This window comes from Styela clava, chromosome 1 (assembly GCF_964204865.1).
Source record: "Styela clava chromosome 1, kaStyClav1.hap1.2, whole genome shotgun sequence".
Taxonomy (NCBI): Eukaryota; Metazoa; Chordata; class Ascidiacea; order Stolidobranchia; family Styelidae; genus Styela; species Styela clava.
In genome coordinates this window covers 19,626,052-19,648,963 of record NC_135250.1, presented here as the reverse complement: position 1 = coordinate 19,648,963, position 22,912 = coordinate 19,626,052, and the positions used below count along the sequence as shown (strand labels likewise).

Here is a 22,912-nt window from a genome sequence, read left to right as displayed (position 1 = left end):
GCTCATTTGAGTATCCTTTGCATACGATCCATTAAACATGAAACAACAACTGTTTTATGCGAAGCGAGGGAGGTTTCGAAATGAACAAATAGACGAATGTATTAGAAAAAAATTCGGACCCACCTTTATTATGTTCGCATGAGTTGTTAGTATATGTTGCCAGAACAGTTGGAAATGCGGATGGATATATGACGGCAATCGTCATGAGCTTGTTGGGCTGGGCAGTCATGTAGACAACGCGTCTAATTTTTGAAGAAGCTACACAACATGTGTACTCACTTCCAAGTGCAATTATTTATATAAAGAATTTTTGTTATAATATACGTTGGAAGACAAATGTAAGATAATACGTGTATGTTCAAATCAATCACTCAAGGTAGAGATCTTGAGAGTTCTATGTTGATATACTCCTTGTTAACTTGTTGCTTTTTAGTTTTAATTTCAAACCTGACCACTTCCGATATTAAACAAGTTTTTCTAGAATTCTGAATATGTAAATCACAGTGTTGATTAGAAAAGTATAATTAAAGTACAGTATGAAAATATACGTAAAAATACGATAAAATAATAGGAATGAAATGACAGTTAAAATGACATTTTGCTTTACAATGCATAAGTGAAGTTAGGCGATTAATTAACATTATAAAAATTTAATCAGTACCAAGTCATTTTGTTAATTTTAAAATTAAGTCACGAAGAAGTTCAATAATTAAAAGTCGACTTTTCTGAAAGGCACTTTGAAAAATATGCATAACTTCATAAAAAATGATCATTATAATGTACATATTTTAAGTTTGGGGACAACTAATCAAATTGAAGTTTGACTTCTAAAGCTTCATCGACCTTTTTTGTGAACAATCCCATTTTTAAAATAAACTCGCCAAAATTTATGTCTGGTAAAATTTGTTGAAATAGTGATACTGGACAACATCACATCAACTAGAAGCATGAATATTAAATATACATAAATCACACAACACGAGAAACGATGTAATACTCACCAAGACAATAGAAAGACACAAAAAATTAACGTAAACTTGAAAAAAAATAATGGCTAAAATGAAAGATTCTCAGCCAAAACTGACAATGAAGAAAGAGGAAGATATCCAATCGGTACAAGATTCAGTGGTTTTCATAAACTTAACCAGACTAAGAAGTCCAATCGAAGAAGCAAATTCTGTAAATTTTGTTAAAAGCCATGACCAACGCCTCACGATCACGATCAGTATAGTAAATTGTGTGAGTACAACGACGAATCTAAAAAATACAGCCTTTCGAAAATATTATGGCTCTACAATCTACATCCATGTATCTGTTAGTGAGTATATAGAACTTTTATAGACATGATAATAAATTTGTGGTGCCACTGGAAAATAATTGAAGATTCCTCATTGACTGTTTTATACAAAATGAAGAAACGACGTAATAACGAATCAATTTTCAATGTAATAACAGAAATCTAAATTCATCCCCTACCTCAAAGCAACACAAATCGTTTTTATATTTGATTACATACATGGATTCCTAAACAAAGAGGGGGTTTAATCTCAGTTTTGCATTTAGTCTCAGTTTTGTCATGATTCCGGTGAAGATGTCACATGGATCTACACAACTGTGTTCTCATAGCATTTATCTTCAATATCATCTCTGTATTCAACTGTTTCAACATTTGGAAGTGCAACATACAAAGCCCGTTTCATTCTTCTTGTCTTATTTTTCTTCCACACTATGTTCGTGTTACCCTAAAATAATAATTGTTATAAAAATACTTTTGTTGGACGATGGCAAAGGATTCGTTTATTAGGAATTATGCAAGTTTATTAACGTTTGAAATTTTTATGAAGGCCTTACAAGTCAGTTACGAATCTGCCATTTCTATTGTAATGTGTAAATATATGTTATGGATAATACCTGCTTTTTCATAAATTTTTTTATGGTGATGGCGACGGTATCATTTTCCCTAGCTCTTTTAGTCAACTCTTTCTTCATGTCTTTAGAGCACACAAAAACTATTCCCAAGTCTTTTTTCACACTTTCTCGAAGTCCCTGAGTGGTCATATTTAAAATAATCAATACAGTAATCTTCTATTACAACTAGTACATCATATAGTCTGGAGTAAGCAATCAAAGATATTTTTTCGAATTTGAAAATGAAACTTACGATATTCAATGAATCGTTTGAATAAAATTTTGAATGAACCCCAAATAAAACCAATCATCTCACGCTGGGTGTAATGAAATGGTTTTTATTGAATCAAAACGATATCTATTCTATCAAATACATTTCGAACAAGAGGGTTGAATACGTAAAACTCATCACTTACTCGATGCTTACAAACACGGAGGCTGACCTTTTGTGCGGCAAATTTTTGCGCCCTTCAGGATATATACCTTACCCGAGTGGTTGCGGTAGGGGCAAAGCAGGCATATATATAACGTAGTAGGCAAAAATTAAGCAAACAAAGTTGTATTCACGCCAAAAATAATAGCACGAAAAATTAGCACGAAAAGTTTTTTGACAACGGCACCAGTCCATTATGCTCACCTCGTATGTTTTGAATATTTCAATATCGTTTTGTTGAATTAATTCTGGGGTCACAATTACCACCATTTTCATACATTTTTCCAGAGTTGATCTGAAGTCGTTTCCAATGGTCACTAAAAAGTGTTAATTTTCAAAATCACGGAAACATAACTTACTCACTATATATATATACTGTACTGTAATGTGATCTGAAGAAATTGTGGCCTGCACATGTTAGGTAATCGGTTAACTTAGTTTGGCCTCCAAAATCACCAATGGGAATAACTTTGAAAACGCGAAAAAATTTCATGTTAACATTTCTCGATTTCACAGTTTTAGATTTCCATTATAGCGCAGTCATATTTGGCGGGATCTAATATACGATGTGTTGTATAAGCTAAAATGTTACAAAATCCTTGAAGCGGTTAAGTATTGGCCAAATAGTTGAAGCTCATAACTAGAGACGGCTTTTTACAAAATTTCAGAGGTTCGCAAGGAAACCAATGTCACATGACCCTTGCTCCAGTGGCCAAACTTTGCAGGGTTTATAACAGAAATTGGTTGATACTCCTGCTGTAGAAATTATTAAATGAAAGGGTCATGTCTGAAAATCAAAGGGGTGGGTTTACCAAGAAATATCTTTAATGCCAACATCTAGGTCAGGATGGTCTAAGGTTGTCCGGGGGCCAAAAATCACTGTGCTGTACTGTAATACTCTTTAGGCTGGTTACCGGAAACACCAAGCATGAATTATATTGATGGGCCTAAACATTAATATTCCGTTATCGGGCATAGTCAATAGGCTAATAGAATCCACATTCAATTTTTAGTTTTCTATGATGCCAAAACTGTTAGCATATATTCTCGACCAAATAGTTAGAAAGCCAGGTAACAATTTACTGCCGAGCACGTCGTTCAACATGCTAGTTGCGTCAGCTAGCCATACCGCCGGCTAATGCAGTGATATCAGGGATGTAACAATAAGACTTTTCTGGTTAATTTTATCACGAAACAACACCAAATGAGATTTTTTGATTACTCTCCGAATGCGACGCGGGTCACAGATAATGAAGCCGCTGATCAAATGTGGCCCGTAGGCCTGAACTACCCTGATCTAGATGGAATAGTTTTATACTTACTAAAAATATCATTGTGACTTTTGTTTGGATCATAGTAAGTCCCTTTTGATTCATTCAAATACTTCATCAGAACATCAAGACCGTTATTGTTATGGTTGTCAAATGCATCAGGCATGTAGACCAAATATGCTAAATACTTGTCAGCTGAATTGAAACAAAGCAAAATAGAATTTATATGAAAAATTGGAAAATTCGAATTCAACCTACAGTTGAGCGCAATGGTTTTGTTAATACTGTGAATAATAAGTTTTTCCCTTTATTTAATAATTACTTCGGACTTCGGACTTCGGACTCGGAGCTATCATTTGCCGGATACGAGATAGTATTAACTATTCTATGCTTAGCGTTCTTTCCCGTTTTGTTTCTCCACCTGGTTTACAATGTTAACTTGAAATGATCCAAGCCTCTGTCAGAAAATTCATGACACTGGCTATCTCGATTTTGCTCCAATTTCTCGTGTCCAATTTCAATGATTATTTTTTATTTTTATTTAGGAACGCTATATTAGATGTCACTGCACGTTTATATTGATTGATCACTTACTTTCCTTTTTCTTTCCAAAGCATTTTTTCCAAAAATAACGTATTTCGGTCGAAAATTGCCGATAAAGAATTCCAAAAATAACTGCAATGACCCCGCAAGCTGAAACGAAAAATGATGTCATTTATTCGATCAAATTTTGAAATATAACTTTTAATGGTAGTTTGCCGAGTCATTTTTGTGTTACTTTGTTATTAAGAACTTGCGTTTCTCGTCAAGAAGGCGAATCAACTATTAATTTTTTTTAACCGAGGGCGGTTCCATCTGACTTACTTATTTTAAAAGGCGTGACTCCAGCTCCGACTTCCTAATTGACAGATTTATTTTTATTTAATTCTACTTTTTACATCAATGTCCGAAAATATTCAATTCCAAATCTAGCTTCCGATCCCCATGATAATCAAAAATTGACTAGAAATATTTGACTTTGCATGATTTTTTCAAAGAATGCTGAAAATCCTGATTCTAAAAACTTCAGCTCCTAGAAGCTTGATTTTTTACATTGAACATTTGCCTAAATAGTAATATCAACATAATTGTCAAACTTCAACCCCCCCTTACCTCCTAGAATTATCCAAAATATTATCAATGTTTTGTGTCTTGATTCCGCATAGCGAACAGTAACTCGGAATTTATCTCTTGGGTCATCCCCGATAGTTGCCAAAAGACAGGTGTAGACGCCGCTATCTGAAAAATCTGCATTACTGGAAACAAAAAGCAATAGATTTAGAAATAACTATTTTGTCCTTGTGTAGTCCACCTAAAAATGGCCCAAGTTTTCATTACATCTACAAATACCAAATACTTTCATTTACATATTACTCTCATAATATGTTGGTAGAATATGTGGGTTTGCGGGCGTGGGTCGTTCTCTGTGGACAATGCGGCAAAATTTGAAATATTAGTGCTGGGGCTGCTAATGTCACTAGTGCATTATGACAAGTGCAAGTTTAATGCATTTTCATATTTATGCTCTCCATTTAGAATCTTATCCTTTTTTGTTGGTTTAACCTACATATAAGGTAAAGGACGTGTATGATAAAACATTCCACGACTTGAAAGGAAATCAAGTCACAAGTAAGTTTGACGAATCTATCTTCAACGTACGGATTAAATAAGCATTTTGAGCAAAAAAAAAATAATTTGAAATTTCAAGTAATTAATAGGCATGTTTGGCCGATCCTTTGCCTCAGGAAAATTCATCCTATTTTTTTATTTTGTGTATTATTTTGTGTCTATTTTTTGTATTCCAACCATTAATTTGGTAAAATATTATTAAGGTTTTTTTCATCTCCGGTTCCATAATGTCTGCCACAATTAATTTCGACACTATATTATATATGACTATCTTGGTATTTAAAAAAAAAATTCCAATGCGACCCTTTGCAGTATTTTTTATGGATGTAGCCCTGGCAAAATAAAGAGATAGATGGTTAAATAGCGTTGCTTGATTTTGGCAGTTTCTTTTGTCAATTCAAACGCAAAAACCAACCCACCTGAATGTATAGGTCGCAGTAAAATTGTCAGCAAGCCGCCTTTTTTGAGCCTCAATTGCCTCAGCTTCTGTTAGCGTTTCACAAGAAGCTTCGTTTATGTGACGTTCTCTGTAAAGGACGTATTTCGCGTATTTGTAAGATACTCAGAAAACAGCAAAAACATTTGCTTTAATTTTTGTTGTGTTGTACGGTAAGGCTCAGATTCTGAGATTCGATTGCCGAAAAGTCGTTTTTTACCACATATAACAATCTACTGTTTCAAGCCATATGGTTTTTATTTTAACAGCTCATCAGAAGATTTTGTGTTCCGGCAAAAACGTTAACGGTAATGAGAAAATCGAATAAATAGATATGCGAACTCTTTCCCGTTGTCGATATCACAAGTCGACTCCGAAAGCATAATTATTTGCCCATGTTCATCGAAAGGGAACTTCCTCCTTAGTCATATAGTACGCATATCCGTGAATACTTACGATGAGCAGTTGTCGCTCTTTTCATTTACCCTTGAGCGGCATATTTCAGTGTTGTTCCTAGATGAAAAAAATATTGGAACAATTTTAATTAATAAAATATTAGGTAATATAGAATGTAAAACGGTTGAATGTAAAATTTTGACATATCAGCTACAGTAGGCAAGCAATGCAACATGGTAAAAAAATCCACAGCTGTGTTTTGGCGATCTTCAGCAATCCTAACCAAGTTATATATTTGAGCCATAGTTATAAAATATTTATTAAAAAATTTCATTGCAATTTTTGCATCACATTTATGTTAACATAACATAAAGGAATGGATGGAATTCAAGTTGGTGGTTTCCAACCTGCGGATGAAGCAGGCACAAGTATAGCCAAGCTTGTCCATGGAAAATATTTTTCTGTCCTATTCCCATATCACCGCATAGCAACTATGCCCGTCCCATCCCATCCCATTGGATTCCCATTGGAATAAAATGCAATAAAAATTGTTAAATTTAGGTTTAGCATCTACTAAATAGGACTACATGTACAAAGAAACATGCAAAACAACAAAATTTACGGACTTTGTTACCTTTATATTCATAACTATTATACATGTGTCCATCAACCTTCATGAAGTATATTTTTAATGCTGGATATATTTTGCTCTTTATATCTAACAAAAGAGCTATGCTCGAATATATGAACACGAAGTCCATAACGGAATGTTTAACCATCATTTCCCATGGGATGGGATTGCCAACAGCAAAAGATATATATATCGGTAAACTATATTTTAATAAGTTAAAATAAAGTTATTTCGAAAAGAAGTTTGTATATTAATTTGAACTCAATCGTTTATTTAACTGATTCATCATGAAACTTGAGTTTCTTGACTATTTACAGACTCTTGTCCGACATTATCTAAGATTTTCTACCTCAACCAGATTACAGTGGTTTGATCATTATTTCCCCCAATATTTCCTTTGCAATGAACGTCTAAACTTTTTCCAGGCTCCACAATATATTCATCTTCTGATGCAACTATTGTAGGATTGTTTGCATACTCGAATTTTTCTAATAAAACAAAAATCATTTTTTCTAGAACGCTATTATTATTCTCTAGTTTTTGATTTGCTGAAGTACCAGAGACATAATGGTTTTAAATTTAGCGAATTAAAAATAGCTATGTCGTGTAGACAGCAGTTTTGGCAGAATATTTTTGCAATGCTTCCTTGTTGACATAGAGAGTGTGTTCATTCAAATTTTTGAATATGCCATCTTCAGGTTATTTCAACAAGTACGTTAGAATGTTGCTTTTTCAGGCAGAGTGCTGTTTTAAGAATGTTGCGCATACAATGAGAAAATAAACAAAAATTAGTTAAAGGGATTTTTAAACCAGAGACCTCTGGGTTTGCATGGTCAACGCAATTAGTACCTGAATACGATATCAATATACTGTATCACTGGATATTTTTTCTATTCTTGACCCAGAAAAATAGTTTTTTTTTTGAGGGCTTTTTATTTTATATTTTCATCTGGACTAATGTCTGATCAGGGCAACTGAGTTGAAACTCCTACAAAAAAAAATAATCACACAGTCATTTTATTTGTACCCAAATTTTGGAAAACTAAAAACCTACAAATTGCTGGAAATCCACGAAAACTTGCGCCTGAAATATCATCAAGGTAAAAAAGTGTCCACGCTGCTGCCAATATTTCAATTACCAACCTCGGAGATCGTCTTGTTTATTCAATCGGAAGAAAATGCAAATATCAACATACATTGTTATGAAATTTTGCACACCGTTAAATATTCAAATATTTTCTTACCTCGTATACAGACTTTATACGATATTGACGTCAGCTCATTTCCTTTGTAATCCAGAACACAGTGATATAATCCCGGTGTAGTGTTGTATGACGGTTTTGGAATCTATAAGAAGAAATCATTTTAGTCCATGCTATTCCAAACTTTCTTTCCAATTTCAACTTTAACTTCGAGTTATTTATTTCGATTTATTTCATCTAGAAATGTCATGCCTTTTAACATACGTTTATATATTTAATTATCTCACCTTTAGTGATTTGAATTTTATTTCATTATAGTTATAGTTCCCATCCTCTTGGTTAAAGTGTTCGTTATTTTCAGAAATTATTTCACAGTCCTTGTACCATGTTGTCGTAATTACATTGTATTGCTCTTCAGACATTTTCATTTTATTGTTTTGACTTACTTTCGCAGCTGAAATGAACAAGCAATTACATTAGTTTCTCTCAAAATAAAGATCTTCATTCGCTTTCATAAGTTTTAACTTCAATTTGTCTTATATTTCAAAATCAATATAGGGTTGCCAACTTTGTGTTAAACCATTCCGGGACACCTCAATGTCTAGAATTTTAAAATTGATGCAACAGAAGTTTGTGAAACATAAAAGAAGTCAGAGCAACAGTGTGCGCTGCACGTCAATAAATATGCGCGTTGTAAATAATTTTATCATAATCAAAGAAACTTGTGAAATATTGACTCTTTGAGGCATAAATGCAAATGCAATGTAAAAAACAGGAAAAATGTACAATTTGTGCCAAGCTTATTTAATCACTTAAACAAAAGACACAAAAAATAATGAGGTCTTCCAGGTATTTAAATTAGTATTTTTCTTGTGATTTTGCCGCTATAAGAACATCTTTGTTAGTTTCCACAAGTGAATTTTGATTTTAATTTCCTGTCACAAGTTTGTTAAAATTTGCAATCCTTACGAAAATATAATAATCAAAGTACTCTTGCTAAGTCAGAGAGCTGTCAGCATGGCGTCCTAAAATAGAAGGCTATGCAAGCCTGAAAACTAAATGAATATTCAAAACCTGTTCACCAAAAAGCCTTACACTAGCAGTGCATTATAAACTAAAAACACAAAATATTGTTACACACCGTAACTTTAACGACTAAATTTTTTTCAACTTTCACTGGATTAAGTGTTTTAAAGCTCTGTCTAACTTACTGTACTAATTTAAAAAATTAATATTCGAACATTGAAAAGGCCCCCTTGTGCTAGCTTTTCTAAGTTTGCCCCCCCCCCCCCCCACCCCCCTTTCTCTTTGTGGTCTTAAGGGAAATCTAAACATTTTGCCACTTTTTCATATGAAAGATATTAATAAGTACTGAAGATCAATTTGAGTTTATACAAACTAATAAAATCCAATCCTGTCCTCGCCCTTACTTGCCTTTTACCAGCTTACAGCTACAGAAACGTTTCAAAACTACCTTATACAAATTATATTTTGTAATCGTTTTTATTTGAAAAATAAATATTCGCGTGAATTACATCCGTTTCCAGTTTTAAACGAAGTCGACACGCTTACATGGCCTTTTATTTTACAACGCCTTAGTTGTCAGTAAATTCCAGGACAATCGTAGCCCAGCCCGGGAAACGGGACGCCACACGTCAATTCTGGGACTGTCCCGGCCATTCCGGGACGGTTGGTAGTCCTAAATCGATACTGTTCGTAGTGCTAGTACATTTTGCTAGGCATGTGGTGCATCTATTTCACTATGGAAAATTACAATATTCAACTGAGTGTAAAGGAGATGATATTGGAAAGATTTCTCTTTATATTTTCGAGAGGGTAACAATCAAACAGACCAGTTTTAATAGCCAATAATAATTTAGTTATATTCAAAAAATTGAATAATATCGTATCCGGTTACCTCAAGTGATCTATTCCAGTCAGTTGATAATAAGCAATATTCATAATAGGCAAAAAGTATTAAAATATACTGTATGAACAGAAGTAACAATGAAAGTAAAAAAAAAACTTTATAGTATATACCGTAGCAACTTAAAGTGATCTCTTCTTCTCGGTCTTTGGTACTATCAAGTAATGTACGTGAGCAATTCATTTCTGGAATAGTTTCCAATTCGGTTTGAAAAATATATTCAAATGGGTCGCCGGCCCAAAACTGAAAAAGATATGGTCAATTGATAGATAACAATTGTCGGCGAGTCTGCTAATAACAGCCACAGCGCCAGCCAATAATGCACGGAATTAGGATTCATATCTCTTATATTTCTTTGAGTAAATAAACACCAAACTGAACCGCTGTTTTGTTATAAATAATTGCATAAATACTATGATATAATTATTCATTTATTAATTGTCTTCGTCAATGGTAGCTTGTTTCTATCCCGAATACAATTAAATAAAATTAAATTATTCATCAGATTGCGTCAACTAACCAAAATAAAAAAATTTTAAATTTTTTTCTCAAATTTTCAAAATTTTAATACATACAATTTTAACGGAAATATTAGCATTGTTCCATTTTTCGTCCGCATCACCAAAGTATCCTTCTTTACGTCTGTCACCCCAAATTATGGTTTTGTTGAATTCAACATTACCATTTCTAGTGATGGTGCACTGAAAGAATAATATAAAATATTTATTTCAAATTATCAATGGGCCATATAGCACCTAAACAATTCCTGAGCGGAAAATTAAAAGTGGCATAAACACATGAGATTGTAACATTAGGCTTTATAGAGAATGTGGTTTCTAATGCATGCGTTTGCATTAAGTTAATTGTTTGTCGGGCAGATTAGTGACGATAAGCAAAAAACTTTCAATAATAAATAAATGCTAACTGTCGTCAAAATATTCTTAAAAACAGGTGAGCTTGAAGTTTTCGCGTGCAAGTTTGGTCTGAAGTTTTTCACATTCTGTCAATATTACCCAGAAAGTATCTGCTGAATAAATTTTCGTCATGGCCAGTCGCGTTATGGCGTTAAGATGGTACATAAATACTAGATCAGGCCTCTTTCTGATTAACCTGTCTCTGGTAATTCCGAATCATAGATAAGATTAGCATTCCACTCTTGGCGTGCTGGTTAATAGATATGAAGTTGCTATTTACGTTCATGCGTTGAAACAATAACTTGGCTAGCTATTGCCACGTCAGAATCAGACTGGTAACCCCGATGTGATATTGGCATAATACCAACGTTTCATATGAAGTTTCCGCGCAAAAATATCACAGACTTCAGTGTTTTGTGATTGTTGATAAACAATGTGTTTATTTCTGTTATCGGAAGTATGGGAGAATATCTTAACAAGCTGAACTTTCCATAGATGTCCGGAAAACAAGACTGATTCTGACAATAATTAGCACAATACTGCAGAGGAAATACTCTGGTACCAACATTATCAATGAGAACTGCTGAAAATAGTTTGTTGATGAAACTTTATATTGTTTCCGTGTTGGATAGAAACTGAATGATTGGAGTCTATTGATCTCATTTTCAATTGTCGAGAATTTCACTATTATTAATTTTAAAATTAGAATAATATTTAGTTGAACCAACAGGATTAAAATATAACTTGAAATTCGAATAAAAGATAACATTGATGAAAAATTCGTACTGTAATATTTTCATTGTCATCGCCTGGGCGATCTGTCGGTGGATCTGGATCAAATGGATGCCGCGGATCCAAACTTTTGACGGCTTCTTCACATGGAATTCCAACCGGGAAATCTTTCCATAGTCCCACCACTGGAAAATCGTAACGTGGTTGATGGTAACGTTAGAATATATATATATATATATATATTAGATTATATGTACTTTCAAAATACAGACCAGGCTTCAGTGACCGTTCAAGCAAATATTATAAATCTGTCTTGCCAAATGAGTAGTGTCGAAAACTAATTCTAAATTTGGCACTGCAGATCACATATTTTCTGTTAATGACATTGTTTAATGCGCAAGCAAGCGTGAACATATGAAACCATCTTTATCTATAAACACATTTCCATACCTCTAAAATTAGCAATAAACATACATAATTTCCCTTACCATCTACTTCTTGTGAACCTACAATACATCCACAAATAAGTCCAAACAATATATTCAATGAGACAGAAGTCATCGCCATTGCACAATCAGAAATTCTTCTTCCTAATAATATATATGTAGTCTTATATATATACACCTGCTGAAAGATACAGTCAAACTGAATTCAATTATTCAATTCTCTATTTATCCAACGTAGAATAGTTTCGCCTAAATTTATATACAAGATTCTAACAACGAAAAAATGGGTCTTATTACGCCGTACCGATGTTACAATGGCCTCAAAAATTCGAAGAATTTACCCAATCGCAAGAATTGCCGTAATTCAAAGAAATGTGGTTTTGGTTCGTCGATCATAGCGGTCTAATTCAATGTTATTATTTTACCAACGCTGCATATTACATAATGGTAAATAAGAATCAATATTTAGGTAAGGATTATTTCCTAAAATTCTAAAACAAACGCACAAGAAGACGCTTATCTGCCCACAAATGTTCATTGGAGTATAACGCTGTATCGCATGTACGTGAAAGCAGTATACGCGTGAAATGAAAGCGATTCCATAGTTTGGAGAAATTGAATATCAATTCGTTACGTTCATTTCCTTGGTAAACCAACATAACATTATAAAAAACAGTTGTAGATACGTTGTTACATTTTCTAGAACTGGCTTGATCTCCTGCGTATCAATGCATTCTCATTTGATATGTAAATAAGCCAGGTTTAAATTTGCATCGCTCGCCAGATGCTGAGAATACACAAATGTGAATCATCCTCATTGTACACTACTCCAAAGATGGCGAACACTTTCTTCTTTACTCAGATGACGTTTGCAAATCGTACATACGTGGGGGCGAGTCATAAAAACACGCTAAAGCACAAAATGTACCGCACCATTTTCTGTCGCGTGTGCTTCTGTTTTACTCGTAACGTAATTTTTATTTTGGTGTTCAACAAATTTCAATCAGATTCGTGATTTATTTTTGTGTTTTAGGAAGGGTTCAAACTGTGAAATTTTCCCATAGTTTCGTCTCAACCTATTTTTTGAATTAAAATATCTCTTGGAAAGGAGGTCAAACTTGAACAGCAGTAACCAAACTTGATTTAAGTCTCAGATTATTTCAACTTCACGCCCTAGCCGATAAAGACGCCCCATTTCAAAACGACCATTAGAGATTGGTAATCTTGATCGTGTTTCAACTACCCCCAATAATATTTCAACTTGACTACCACATATTTATTGAAAACGGATGAACACACTTATATGAAGCATAATGTGTTTTGTAGACACATATTGCGCCCTGCAATGAGGCACTAAAATTCAAATTGAATTTCTAACTGTTAAGCTGTTATGGTGTTGAAGACAAACGTGTCAAATTGGTTAGAAATGTCCAAAGTATATCCGAAAAAAAATAATAATAGATCTTCATATTTATTCCAGACTATTTTCACCAATACCACTATTTTCAATTACACACAAACTATAATTTTAAATATTTTAAAATAAATTATATTTTTACAATAAAATTATAAAAAAAAATTTATTACAAATTTAGTCAGTTACGTTTTATTAAAATTGTTTTGACACCTCATGCCATATGAATATTCATTACGTCAAGACCTATTTCCTGTTTAGTGACAATAGGTAGGTCAATAGGGTTTCACTTTTATTTACAGATGCAATCAGTGATGACGTACCGTTTGCTGCGGTGGTCTAGGCTAGGGCAGCGTTTCTCAAACGTTTTGCCTCGGAAACCCTATTTCTTTTTATTTCGCCTCACGGAACACCAAGAATTTAGAAGGTAAAATTGATCCCAAAAATGTTGTGTAACGGATTTACTTTGTGAATTAGTGTGCAAAACCGGCTTATCATGACATTTTTGAGGCTTCCAGTTCTAAGCCAATTATCCATTAAAGGGGGTAGTTTTCAAAAAATTTAGTCTATGGTAAAATTAAAAAACTTGCTGTAAACTTGACAATTAAAAAATCAGGCCGACGGTTAACGGTATTGAACGGTTGACGAAAACGACATGATTTCCAGGTTGCTACTATGGAAAATCTAGCTATTTCTGTAACCTAACTCTGGTCTCTGAAGTCTCGTCTCTGAAAAACTATAGTTCCAGTTTCAGGCACTAAACGGTAGAGTAAATAGCTTGAAACTGAAGTGAAAACATCGTTGGCTATAGCAAGCTCCTTTCTCCCAACTTCATCCGACAAATCTAATACGAAATATTTTCGTCAAAATATTCATTTTCGCGAAAATATATTATGAGTCAACCGTGCTGCCCCAAAGTTTAATACTAAAAATAACAAATATTCACCGGATCTTAGATTGTTATATATGTAAAATATTTACATTCGCTTGAGATTTCGTAACTAAACCTAATACTTGCCGCTCTCATTTTATTTATGTTGATATGCTATCAGTATTGCATATAAAAATATTTGCTGATATATTTCAACAAATGTCACGTTCGCGTTAAAACATTCTGTATTGCAGGACGTGAATCACCCAGTTCCCAAGTATGTTGGAGATTTCGAATTCCACATAACTGAGGCATGCAAACACATAGCACGTATTTTTGCGGAAGCCTTACAACGGAACAAATTTGAAATCTGAGTTAACAAATGGATTTTTAGTACTTTGGTTATTTTTGTGTTATTGCCAAATTGATAGATGTAATATACTAACATGGCGTGTATAATTATTTCCAAATTCTATTCTTTTCTGAAATATTTTTGAATACGAATACTCTGAAATTCAATTTAATTTGCTATGTATTTTTATTCAAAGCCTCATAAGTCTCCCGTTTCAAACAAGACTAATTCAAACCTGACTAGTACCTTATATATTAGAAAAGGTCTTAAATCTTTCTCGTTGCCATTGCCTATCAATTTATTGCCCCCTAGGAGAGGGCTTGAATCCGAGATATTTAATCTGCGATGCTTCAATTGGGCAGACGGTCCCGCTAAAAACGGATAATATTGGTATTGGTTTGAAATGAAATATTGTGTTTAAACATTAAAAAATTAATAATCAACTTAAGATTTTATTTAAACTGGACTCTGCTTTATTAGTCTTGTTAATTCGATGTTAGACATATAATCTATTGGTTATTTATATTAGAATAAAAAATCCGCAAGTTTTGATTTGATGATTTACCATTAAAACGGCCGGTACAAAAACCGTTTAATATTACTCCAAATTACTAAACCAAAATTTCGAATAAGTAAATTGAGAATATTAGCATGAGATCTTTGGCTATTGTATAAACTCTTGACTTATTTATGCTTAAATATCAAACCAGGTGAAATATGGATTAATTGGATAAAGCCACCCCAGCCTTGTTACGCGATGTATAAAATATATCATTGGCCTGGCTTTCAAATGATATGGGCGATACAGTACGATTCGAAGAACTTCTCAATGCTGACGAATTTCACTTACATTAGCTATCCTATCAGTAATGTTTATTTTTCCCATGATAAAATTTTTCCCTGCCAGCAGCAAAATCAATTGTTATCCGATTTTAATACAATTTCGGTAAATAACGGTGAAATTTTATGGTGCTTTGAGTTTTATGTTTAATATGACCTTCGACTGTATCATTACTGTATCATTACAGTCGATGGCCAATGAATTGTTAGTGTTACGTGATTTTGCGGTTTCAATTCCTTCAAAAAGGTTTTTATGACGTAGACTGCAAAAAGTTAAAAACAAGAGTCTCAAAAAATTTTTGCCTTTGAATTTGCTTGTCTTATCGAAGTTGTAATTTGAATAATGTTGGATCGAGATTACAAGGCTGTCAAAACTACTTGTCAACCCTTATAGATAATGTTATACTCAGTTTTTTAACTATTGATCTTCACGCTAGATTAAGGTAAACAATTCATTATTTGACATAATAAATTTTCCATTTTAGATCATCTGTGTGGATATGAACTGCTGGCTTGTGGCCACAATTGCGTCAAGAACGCTTCCTGTTTATCATCATTTGATTTGGGATTCTTAGGAAATTTATTTCCAACAAACGAGACAAAAACACAATTAAAGGCTGACATGTTACCAACAACAATTTGAACACACTGGTACATTCGAATGCCCTTCACCACAATAAAATGTCAAATATGTCTATTTACATTTGAAATTGTCTCGCGCTCAAGGTTTGAGGCCTCGCGACCTTGCCCCAGTCAACGCGATATTGGGGTTATTTTCATTCAATAAGTCATGGATTCGGGTGGAGGGCCATCTTATTAATTTGAGAATTAAACATATTCGAGCATCACTGAAACCAACCCAAATCAAATTCGCAAAGAATTTGTGGTTATTTAGTTGATATTCGAAACTTTGATACGAATATATAAATATGGAATCTACTTTGTAAAATAATATATTCCGGTCGCAAATTATTGGATATTTCGTACTCTTTCTGTTTTGAAATCAAATATTTCCTAAAAAAGCAAATCACTTAGTATAATAACATGAAATATAAAATTAACTTTTTTTCCGCCTAATAAATGTTTAAAATAACCAAAATACTTTGATATTGTGGTTCCGATGGCGCACTTGCGTTGATTGTTACTATTTTGCTACCACAGATGATTATCGACACCAACTACTTCCAATGGCAAGGTAAGGCAATGTAAGGCAATGCTTATTTTGGGACATCCGGTTGTTTACATTTCGAAAAAAATTCGAAAAGATATGTTCAAAGCCCACGAAATTTAATTACCACTTGATGGCGCAGTTTCAACAATAAGCAAAATTAAACAACAAGCGAGAGTCAGAACTCGAATAGAATTCAATAAAATATGTGCAAGTAAAAACTCGCTTAAGGCCTTCAGCTACTTCAAATTTAGAAACGATTTGTTCGGCAGGTACAAAAAAAATATTCTTTTGATCCAACAATAGCGACAAAACGATCCTTGCGCAATTAATAGCAGACCGACGCGGCACAATCACATCACTACGTTATGTAATTAAATACGTGGAAAGAAATGGAAGATGCCATTTCTTCTACGGCAGTTATCCTCTCTCTTGTCTGTTTCTAAGTCCCAAGTCGCCATTTGATTCAGGAATCTGTCATTATAACGTCCGCCGAATATCGAAGACAGTGAAAATGGGGAAATGTCCAAGGTGCACAAAGGAGGTTTACCATGGTAATATATTTTTCTTGTTGAGTGTATAATCAGAATGCAAAAATTAGAGGGTTTAATTTTATTCCTTATTAATAAAATTGAGAATTTAGAGTATTTAGTACTAAAATAAAGTTATTTGCTGTTAAATTTTTATTTTGTACTTGTGCGTGAAATACGTCTTCGAGCATCTCAAACAAATACCCGAAATTAGAACAATTCGCTTTTCCCAATATTTTTTGAAAAATTACAAAAATGAATGTGATAAAATAAAATTTTCAGCGAAATATATGATGAAAACTCAAATTTCCAATTTCCAATAGTAATTTTAAGTGAAAGTCGTTTGAGACATTTCAAAAATTTAAACAAAATAAAATAGAATTACGTAGCTTTTTATGCGGTAATAATTGGCCATTAAATAGAAGAAATGAATTATTTTATGATAATTAATCTCTTTTTTAAACAGCGGAGAAGATACCAGCAGCAGGAGCAGACTGGCATAAGGCTTGCCTGAAATGTGAGAAATGCAAAAAGGGGCTTCAACCCGGCTCATTTTCAGCGGTGAGTTCAGGGGTTTTTAATATTGTTACTTATTCGCGTATTAAGTTGAAGCTTTTCTGGAATAAGAAAATTTGTAGTCAAGACATTTTTACGAGTTACATTTTATTACCAATACGAATTGATCTAAATTATTGCGACTTAAAGGCGCTTTCCTAGTATTATAGTTCTCTTTCGTTTAAATGAACCGCCTCTCAACTTCACTATTCACAGACAGATACCACTGTATTGGAGAAGTTTTTCGATCATATACAAGTGTATACATGAAATCCGTAAGCTTGCTTATGTGAAACAAATGATTACAACACAATCTCATATTACATTGACTACATATTTACAATTCAAGCACTCCGGATATATTGCAGATAAATCTCTCATATATGTTTCATGTAATTTATAGTTCATGTCTGTTGAGGCTTCCATGGTGTGGGTTGAAATTGGATAGCTCAGTTGGAAATCAGCAATCAAACATTGTGTTAAAAACAGCATATCAAAAACAAACAAAACGTGATTTGATATAATGTAGAGCGCTGTATTTTTGCATTCTCATTTTGTTTGAATCCATCCATTTCGGTATAGTTTGTAATTGGCTGCAAATTGTTTTCTATTTTTGACAAGTTAATTTAAATTTAGAAAAATGAATTATTCTATTTGCCTTTATGTTGAAACTTGTTATATTCATCACTGAGCCAAATGGCATGCAAGTGCATACGCAAGTGCAAATGATTGACCCGCAACAGCTTTTTCATGTTTTTTAACATTTGGGATTTGAAATCGCATTCGTTTAACGCTTTAGAACCAAGATGCTGCTCCTAAAATACATTAATCCTGTGACCATATTCTAATTTGTGAAATTTTAATATCGCAGTAAAACCTTCCCCATGTGAGGTCGTCATTTGGCACCGTAGGAATTTGCGTATTCTATTTTCGTAAATGACTTGTCATTCACACGCCAGCTGCAATGTAAAATACTGGAACAAGTTAAGAAGGATGTGGCAATGTCTCGATCAGAACCTCCAGAATGTACGCCTAGTAATGTTTTATCACATGGATCTACGTGATTTAATGAAATTCAACCAAAGTAGCTGAAAATATATCAATATTTTGTTCGCCCTTGAAAACAGTATGTACAAACGTGTATGATTGAGATTACTTGCTGTGACATCATAGTACAAATCTTACGCCACAAAGATGAGCCACGCCCAAGACAAGCCCCAAAATAGGCCAATAACAACAGTGTTTAGCTCTTACGCAGCGAAAGTTCGTTCAACAATATTCCCAAAGGATAATGAGCGAGGTGATAACAGATTGCAAAAGTTGTTAAATTCTGATGACTTCATCGCACACACAAACGAATTCCATAGAGACCACAGAAATATTTGAAATAAATGAAAGTAATAGCCTTCTATCGCCAAATACATTCTTGGACCACAGAAAATTTCGAAGCAGTTGATCTAGTAAATAAAAAGAGAAGCGATTTTTCCGTAACATCAACATAAAAAATAATACTAACAACAACATAATATCAAAACGATGTATAGGTCCACTTCGTGTAGAATAATATTTCATACATAAATATAATCATAATGTAATTATGAGGAAATATCATTTATAATTATCATTTCAACAGATGAACAGATTATAAGATTATAATTCGTATGCATGTTGTAGTCGCCCAGACTAGAAACTGTTTAAGTGGATTCAAATTCTCTTGTCTGCGGCTTTGCAACTCCAAATTTGTCCTTAGTCATCAGCACAGCTGCTAGCGGTTACAAAGTTTGATACTGTTATAAAAATACCCACAATACCCACAAATTTGTACAATCTTTATTAATCCATGATCCACCAGGGTGTTGCAATAATGTTTTCAGTGTTCTAGTCGGTGCAATATATAAACATATGTGATTCTTTCTTCTCACAATACCTCGCCCCGTGAGATTGGAAGTTACAATTTTATTACCAACTTGTGAACGAGAAATGGTTCGTAAACTACAAATGCATTATTTATCTGGAAAAAAGGTCCGAGAAGGTATTGATTTCACGACTGCATTCAATTGATAACCCAGAATTTCTTTTTTTTTCAGCATGATGGAATGCCATACTGCAATCAGCCATGTTACAATGCTTTATTTGGACCTGACGGTAACATACAGTATTTCACACTTTGAAATTTAGTTTATCTAACATAAATGCATGCTTGCATATAGTTACTCGTTTAGTGCAAAGTGCCTACCATCTCAATTAAACGTTTCTATATCATTTATTTTTAGGTTGCGGAAGAGGAGGACAAAAGCACAAATATTAGTAATAAATTTGAAGAGATAGACAGGTTGAATGTGTAATAAATTTTTATTGTTATTGTTCCTCTATCAGAGAAAAATTTTGCAAATTGATCGTTTTTCGTTCTCAGTTTATTGTGATATTTTGTTTAAATTTAGGTTCGTGGCTTTCATCTCATATTAGAACTAACTAGTGTTTTCCCACATTAGTAAGCAAAATTCTGAACAACAGTCAACTTTCATTTATACGATCTATTTTTACCGAGTGGATATTATTTTTTTGTACTGTTTGTGAACCATTTTTTCACAACAGATCAGTAGTAGAATAAAACGAAACATATATATTTCGATTTCTGATTACACATATACGTTTGGGTGCTGATTAGAGGTTATCTTGTTATTATTTGCTTAAAAGTTGTGTACCACATTGAAACTATTTGAAAGATGAAAGATATTTAAGTTCAAATCCCGTACTAACAAATTACAAAAATGTGGCCCGCAGCGTCATTGTCTGTGGCCCGCGTCGCCTTTGCTGAAGTATAATCGAAAACTCGCATTTGATGTTGTTTCGTCATATAAATAACAGAAAATCTTTCGACATCTTGTTACATCCTTAATGTCACTGAATTGACTAGTGTCACGGCTAGCTGAAGCAACTAGCGAAGTTGAATTGAGTGTGATTGGGTAGTCTAAATTGTTAACTGGCTTTTTATTTATTTGGTTGGGAATATATTCCAACAGGTATAATAACTAAATATGATAACTAAATATTAATGTTATGGCCTGAGAATATAATTTGTTGCGGTGATGTTTTGCAACCAGCCTAAACAGTTTGCAAAAAAATGCTTCTAATATTTTAGAAAAATTAGTAATTACTCTCCTATACTTAACATTTTGTATAATATGATAATCAATCAATCAGTGGCATTTTGCTATCATGTGAGCAATCAGCATTTTCAAATTTTGAGGAACTTTGCTTTGAGAACCCCATCGAAGTTCGAGAGCTCTTACATTTGCGGGAGCACTTTCTCCGTTAAGAAGAGTTTGAAATCTTTCCTTCAATGTAGATATAGCAACATTTTTGCATGTTTCAGTGATTTTTCTAACCTATTTTGTATGATTTAGCTCGATAAATGACAAACAGTGATCAATCGTTTGCACAATAAAAGTGTTCGTTGTTTACATATTTCTGACGCTATTGTGGCCCGCGGACAATGCAAAAATATTTTTGTGGCCCGCGAAGATGACAGCCTTAGACCTAACTGGTCTAAGTTATAAACTTTCAATCGATGTTAATATCATATATAACGGTTTGTTTCTCATCTTAAACAGACATATCGTATTTAAATTAAATACCTTCAACCAATGGTAATTTCGGAGGAAACATTTTGCTACTACTATCACAGCCACCATAATAGATATTTGACTTCTAATTACTACGTACATACACGACCTCTGGGAGTGTGTGGAGTGTACTACTTTCGAATGTACATATGAAAAAATTGGAGCGATACAGAGAAGATTAGCATGGCCCCTGCGCAAGGATGACACGAACAATCGTGAAGCATTCCTCTGTTTTGTGGGAAATCTCTAATTTCACTCAATTTCAGGAAAAAAGTGGAATATTACTAACAGTTCAATCTCTGTTTAATTACACCAGTGAATTTGACTATTTGTCTAAAAATTAGGAATCGATGAGAGAAAATTCCAAGTGATAAACTTTCAATCGATGGTAATATCATATATAACGGTTTGTTTCTCCTCTTAAACAGACATATCGTATTTAAATTAAATACCTTCAACCAATGGTAATTTCGGAGGAAACATTTTGCTACTACTATTACAGCCACCATAACAGATATTTGACTTCTAATTACTACGTACATACACGACCACTGGGAGTGTGTGGAGTGTTCTACTTTCGAATGTACATATGAAAAAATTGGAGCGATACAGAGAAGATTAGCATGGCCCCTGCGCAAGGATGACACGCACAATCGTGAAGCGTTCCTCTGTTTTGTGGGAAATCTCTAATTTCACTCAATTTCAGGAAAAAAGTGGAATATTACTAACAGTTCAATCTCTGTTTAATTACACCAGTGAATTTGACTATTTGTCTAAAAAGTATGAATTGATGAGAAAAAAGCCCAAATTATAAACTTTCAATCGATGGTAATATCATATATACCGATTTGTTTCTCCTCTTAAACAGACATATCGTATTTAAATTGAATACCTTTAACCAATGGTCATTTCTGAGAAAACATTTTGCTACTACTATTACAGCCACCATAATGGATATTTGACTTCTAATTACTACGTACATATACGACCTCTGGGAGTGTGTGGAGTGTACTACTTTCGAGTGTACATATGAAAAAATTGGAGCGATACAGAGAGGATTAGCATGGCCCATGCGCAAGGATGACACGCACAATCCTGAAGCGTTCCTCTGTTTTGTGGGAAATCTCTAATTTCACTCAATTTCAGGAAAAAAGTGGAATATTACTAACAGTTCAATCTCTGTTCAATTAAACCAGTTAATTTGACTATTTGTCTAAAAAGTATTAATCGATGAGTGAAAATTCCAAGTTATAAACTTTCAATCGATGGTAATATCATATATAACGGTTTGTTTCTCCTCTTAAACAGACATATCGTATTTAAATTAAATACCTTCAACCAAGGGTCATTTCGGAGGAATTATTTTGCAACTACTATTACAGCCACCATAATAGATATTTGACTTCTAATTACTACGTACATATACGACCACTGGGAGTGTGTGTAGTGTACTACTTTCGAGTGTACATGTGAAAAAATTGGAACGATACAGAGAAGATTAGCATGGCCCCTGCGCAAGGATGACACGCACAATCCTGAAGCGTTCCTCTGTTTTGTGGGAAATCTCTAATTTTTTTAAATTTTACGAAAAA

General features: G+C 33.6%; 2 protein-coding genes and 4 non-coding genes across 6 annotated transcripts; 5 read left to right on the top strand and 1 right to left on the bottom strand.

Moving 5' to 3' along the window:
• Positions 1–378: 378 nt before the first annotated feature.
• Positions 379–12,157, bottom strand: LOC120347139 (uncharacterized). The gene is made up of 15 exons (XM_039417006.2): positions 12,007–12,157; positions 11,573–11,703; positions 10,448–10,573; positions 9,986–10,115; positions 8,233–8,399; positions 7,988–8,090; positions 7,093–7,231; positions 6,173–6,229; positions 5,700–5,807; positions 4,765–4,907; positions 4,207–4,305; positions 3,664–3,807; positions 2,546–2,658; positions 1,912–2,046; positions 379–1,742 (listed from the first exon to the last, which is right to left on the bottom strand). Exons 1-15 carry the CDS (start codon positions 12,083–12,085, stop codon positions 1,605–1,607), a joined length of 1,812 nt encoding a protein of 603 aa, XP_039272940.2. The 5' UTR covers positions 12,086–12,157; the 3' UTR covers positions 379–1,604.
• Positions 12,158–17,005: 4,848 nt separating this feature from the next.
• Positions 17,006–20,320, top strand: LOC120348318 (cysteine-rich protein 1-like). Its single transcript, XM_039418435.2, has 4 exons — positions 17,006–17,163; positions 17,606–17,700; positions 19,782–19,839; positions 19,968–20,320. Exons 1-4 carry the CDS (start codon positions 17,124–17,126, stop codon positions 20,000–20,002), a joined length of 228 nt encoding a protein of 75 aa, XP_039274369.1. The 5' UTR covers positions 17,006–17,123; the 3' UTR covers positions 20,003–20,320.
• Positions 20,321–21,448: 1,128 nt separating this feature from the next.
• On the top strand, positions 21,449–21,555 carry LOC120325551 (U6 spliceosomal RNA). The gene has a single exon (XR_005567350.2). It is a non-coding gene; the product is annotated as a U6 spliceosomal RNA (small nuclear RNA).
• Positions 21,556–21,888: 333 nt separating this feature from the next.
• LOC120325549 (U6 spliceosomal RNA) lies at positions 21,889–21,995 on the top strand. The gene has a single exon (XR_005567348.2). It is a non-coding gene; the product is annotated as a U6 spliceosomal RNA (small nuclear RNA).
• Positions 21,996–22,328: 333 nt separating this feature from the next.
• Positions 22,329–22,435, top strand: LOC120325550 (U6 spliceosomal RNA). Its single transcript, XR_005567349.2, has one exon. It is a non-coding gene; the product is annotated as a U6 spliceosomal RNA (small nuclear RNA).
• A 333-nt stretch (positions 22,436–22,768) lies between these two features.
• LOC120325556 (U6 spliceosomal RNA) lies at positions 22,769–22,875 on the top strand. Its single transcript, XR_005567355.2, has one exon. It is a non-coding gene; the product is annotated as a U6 spliceosomal RNA (small nuclear RNA).
• Positions 22,876–22,912: the final 37 nt, after the last annotated feature.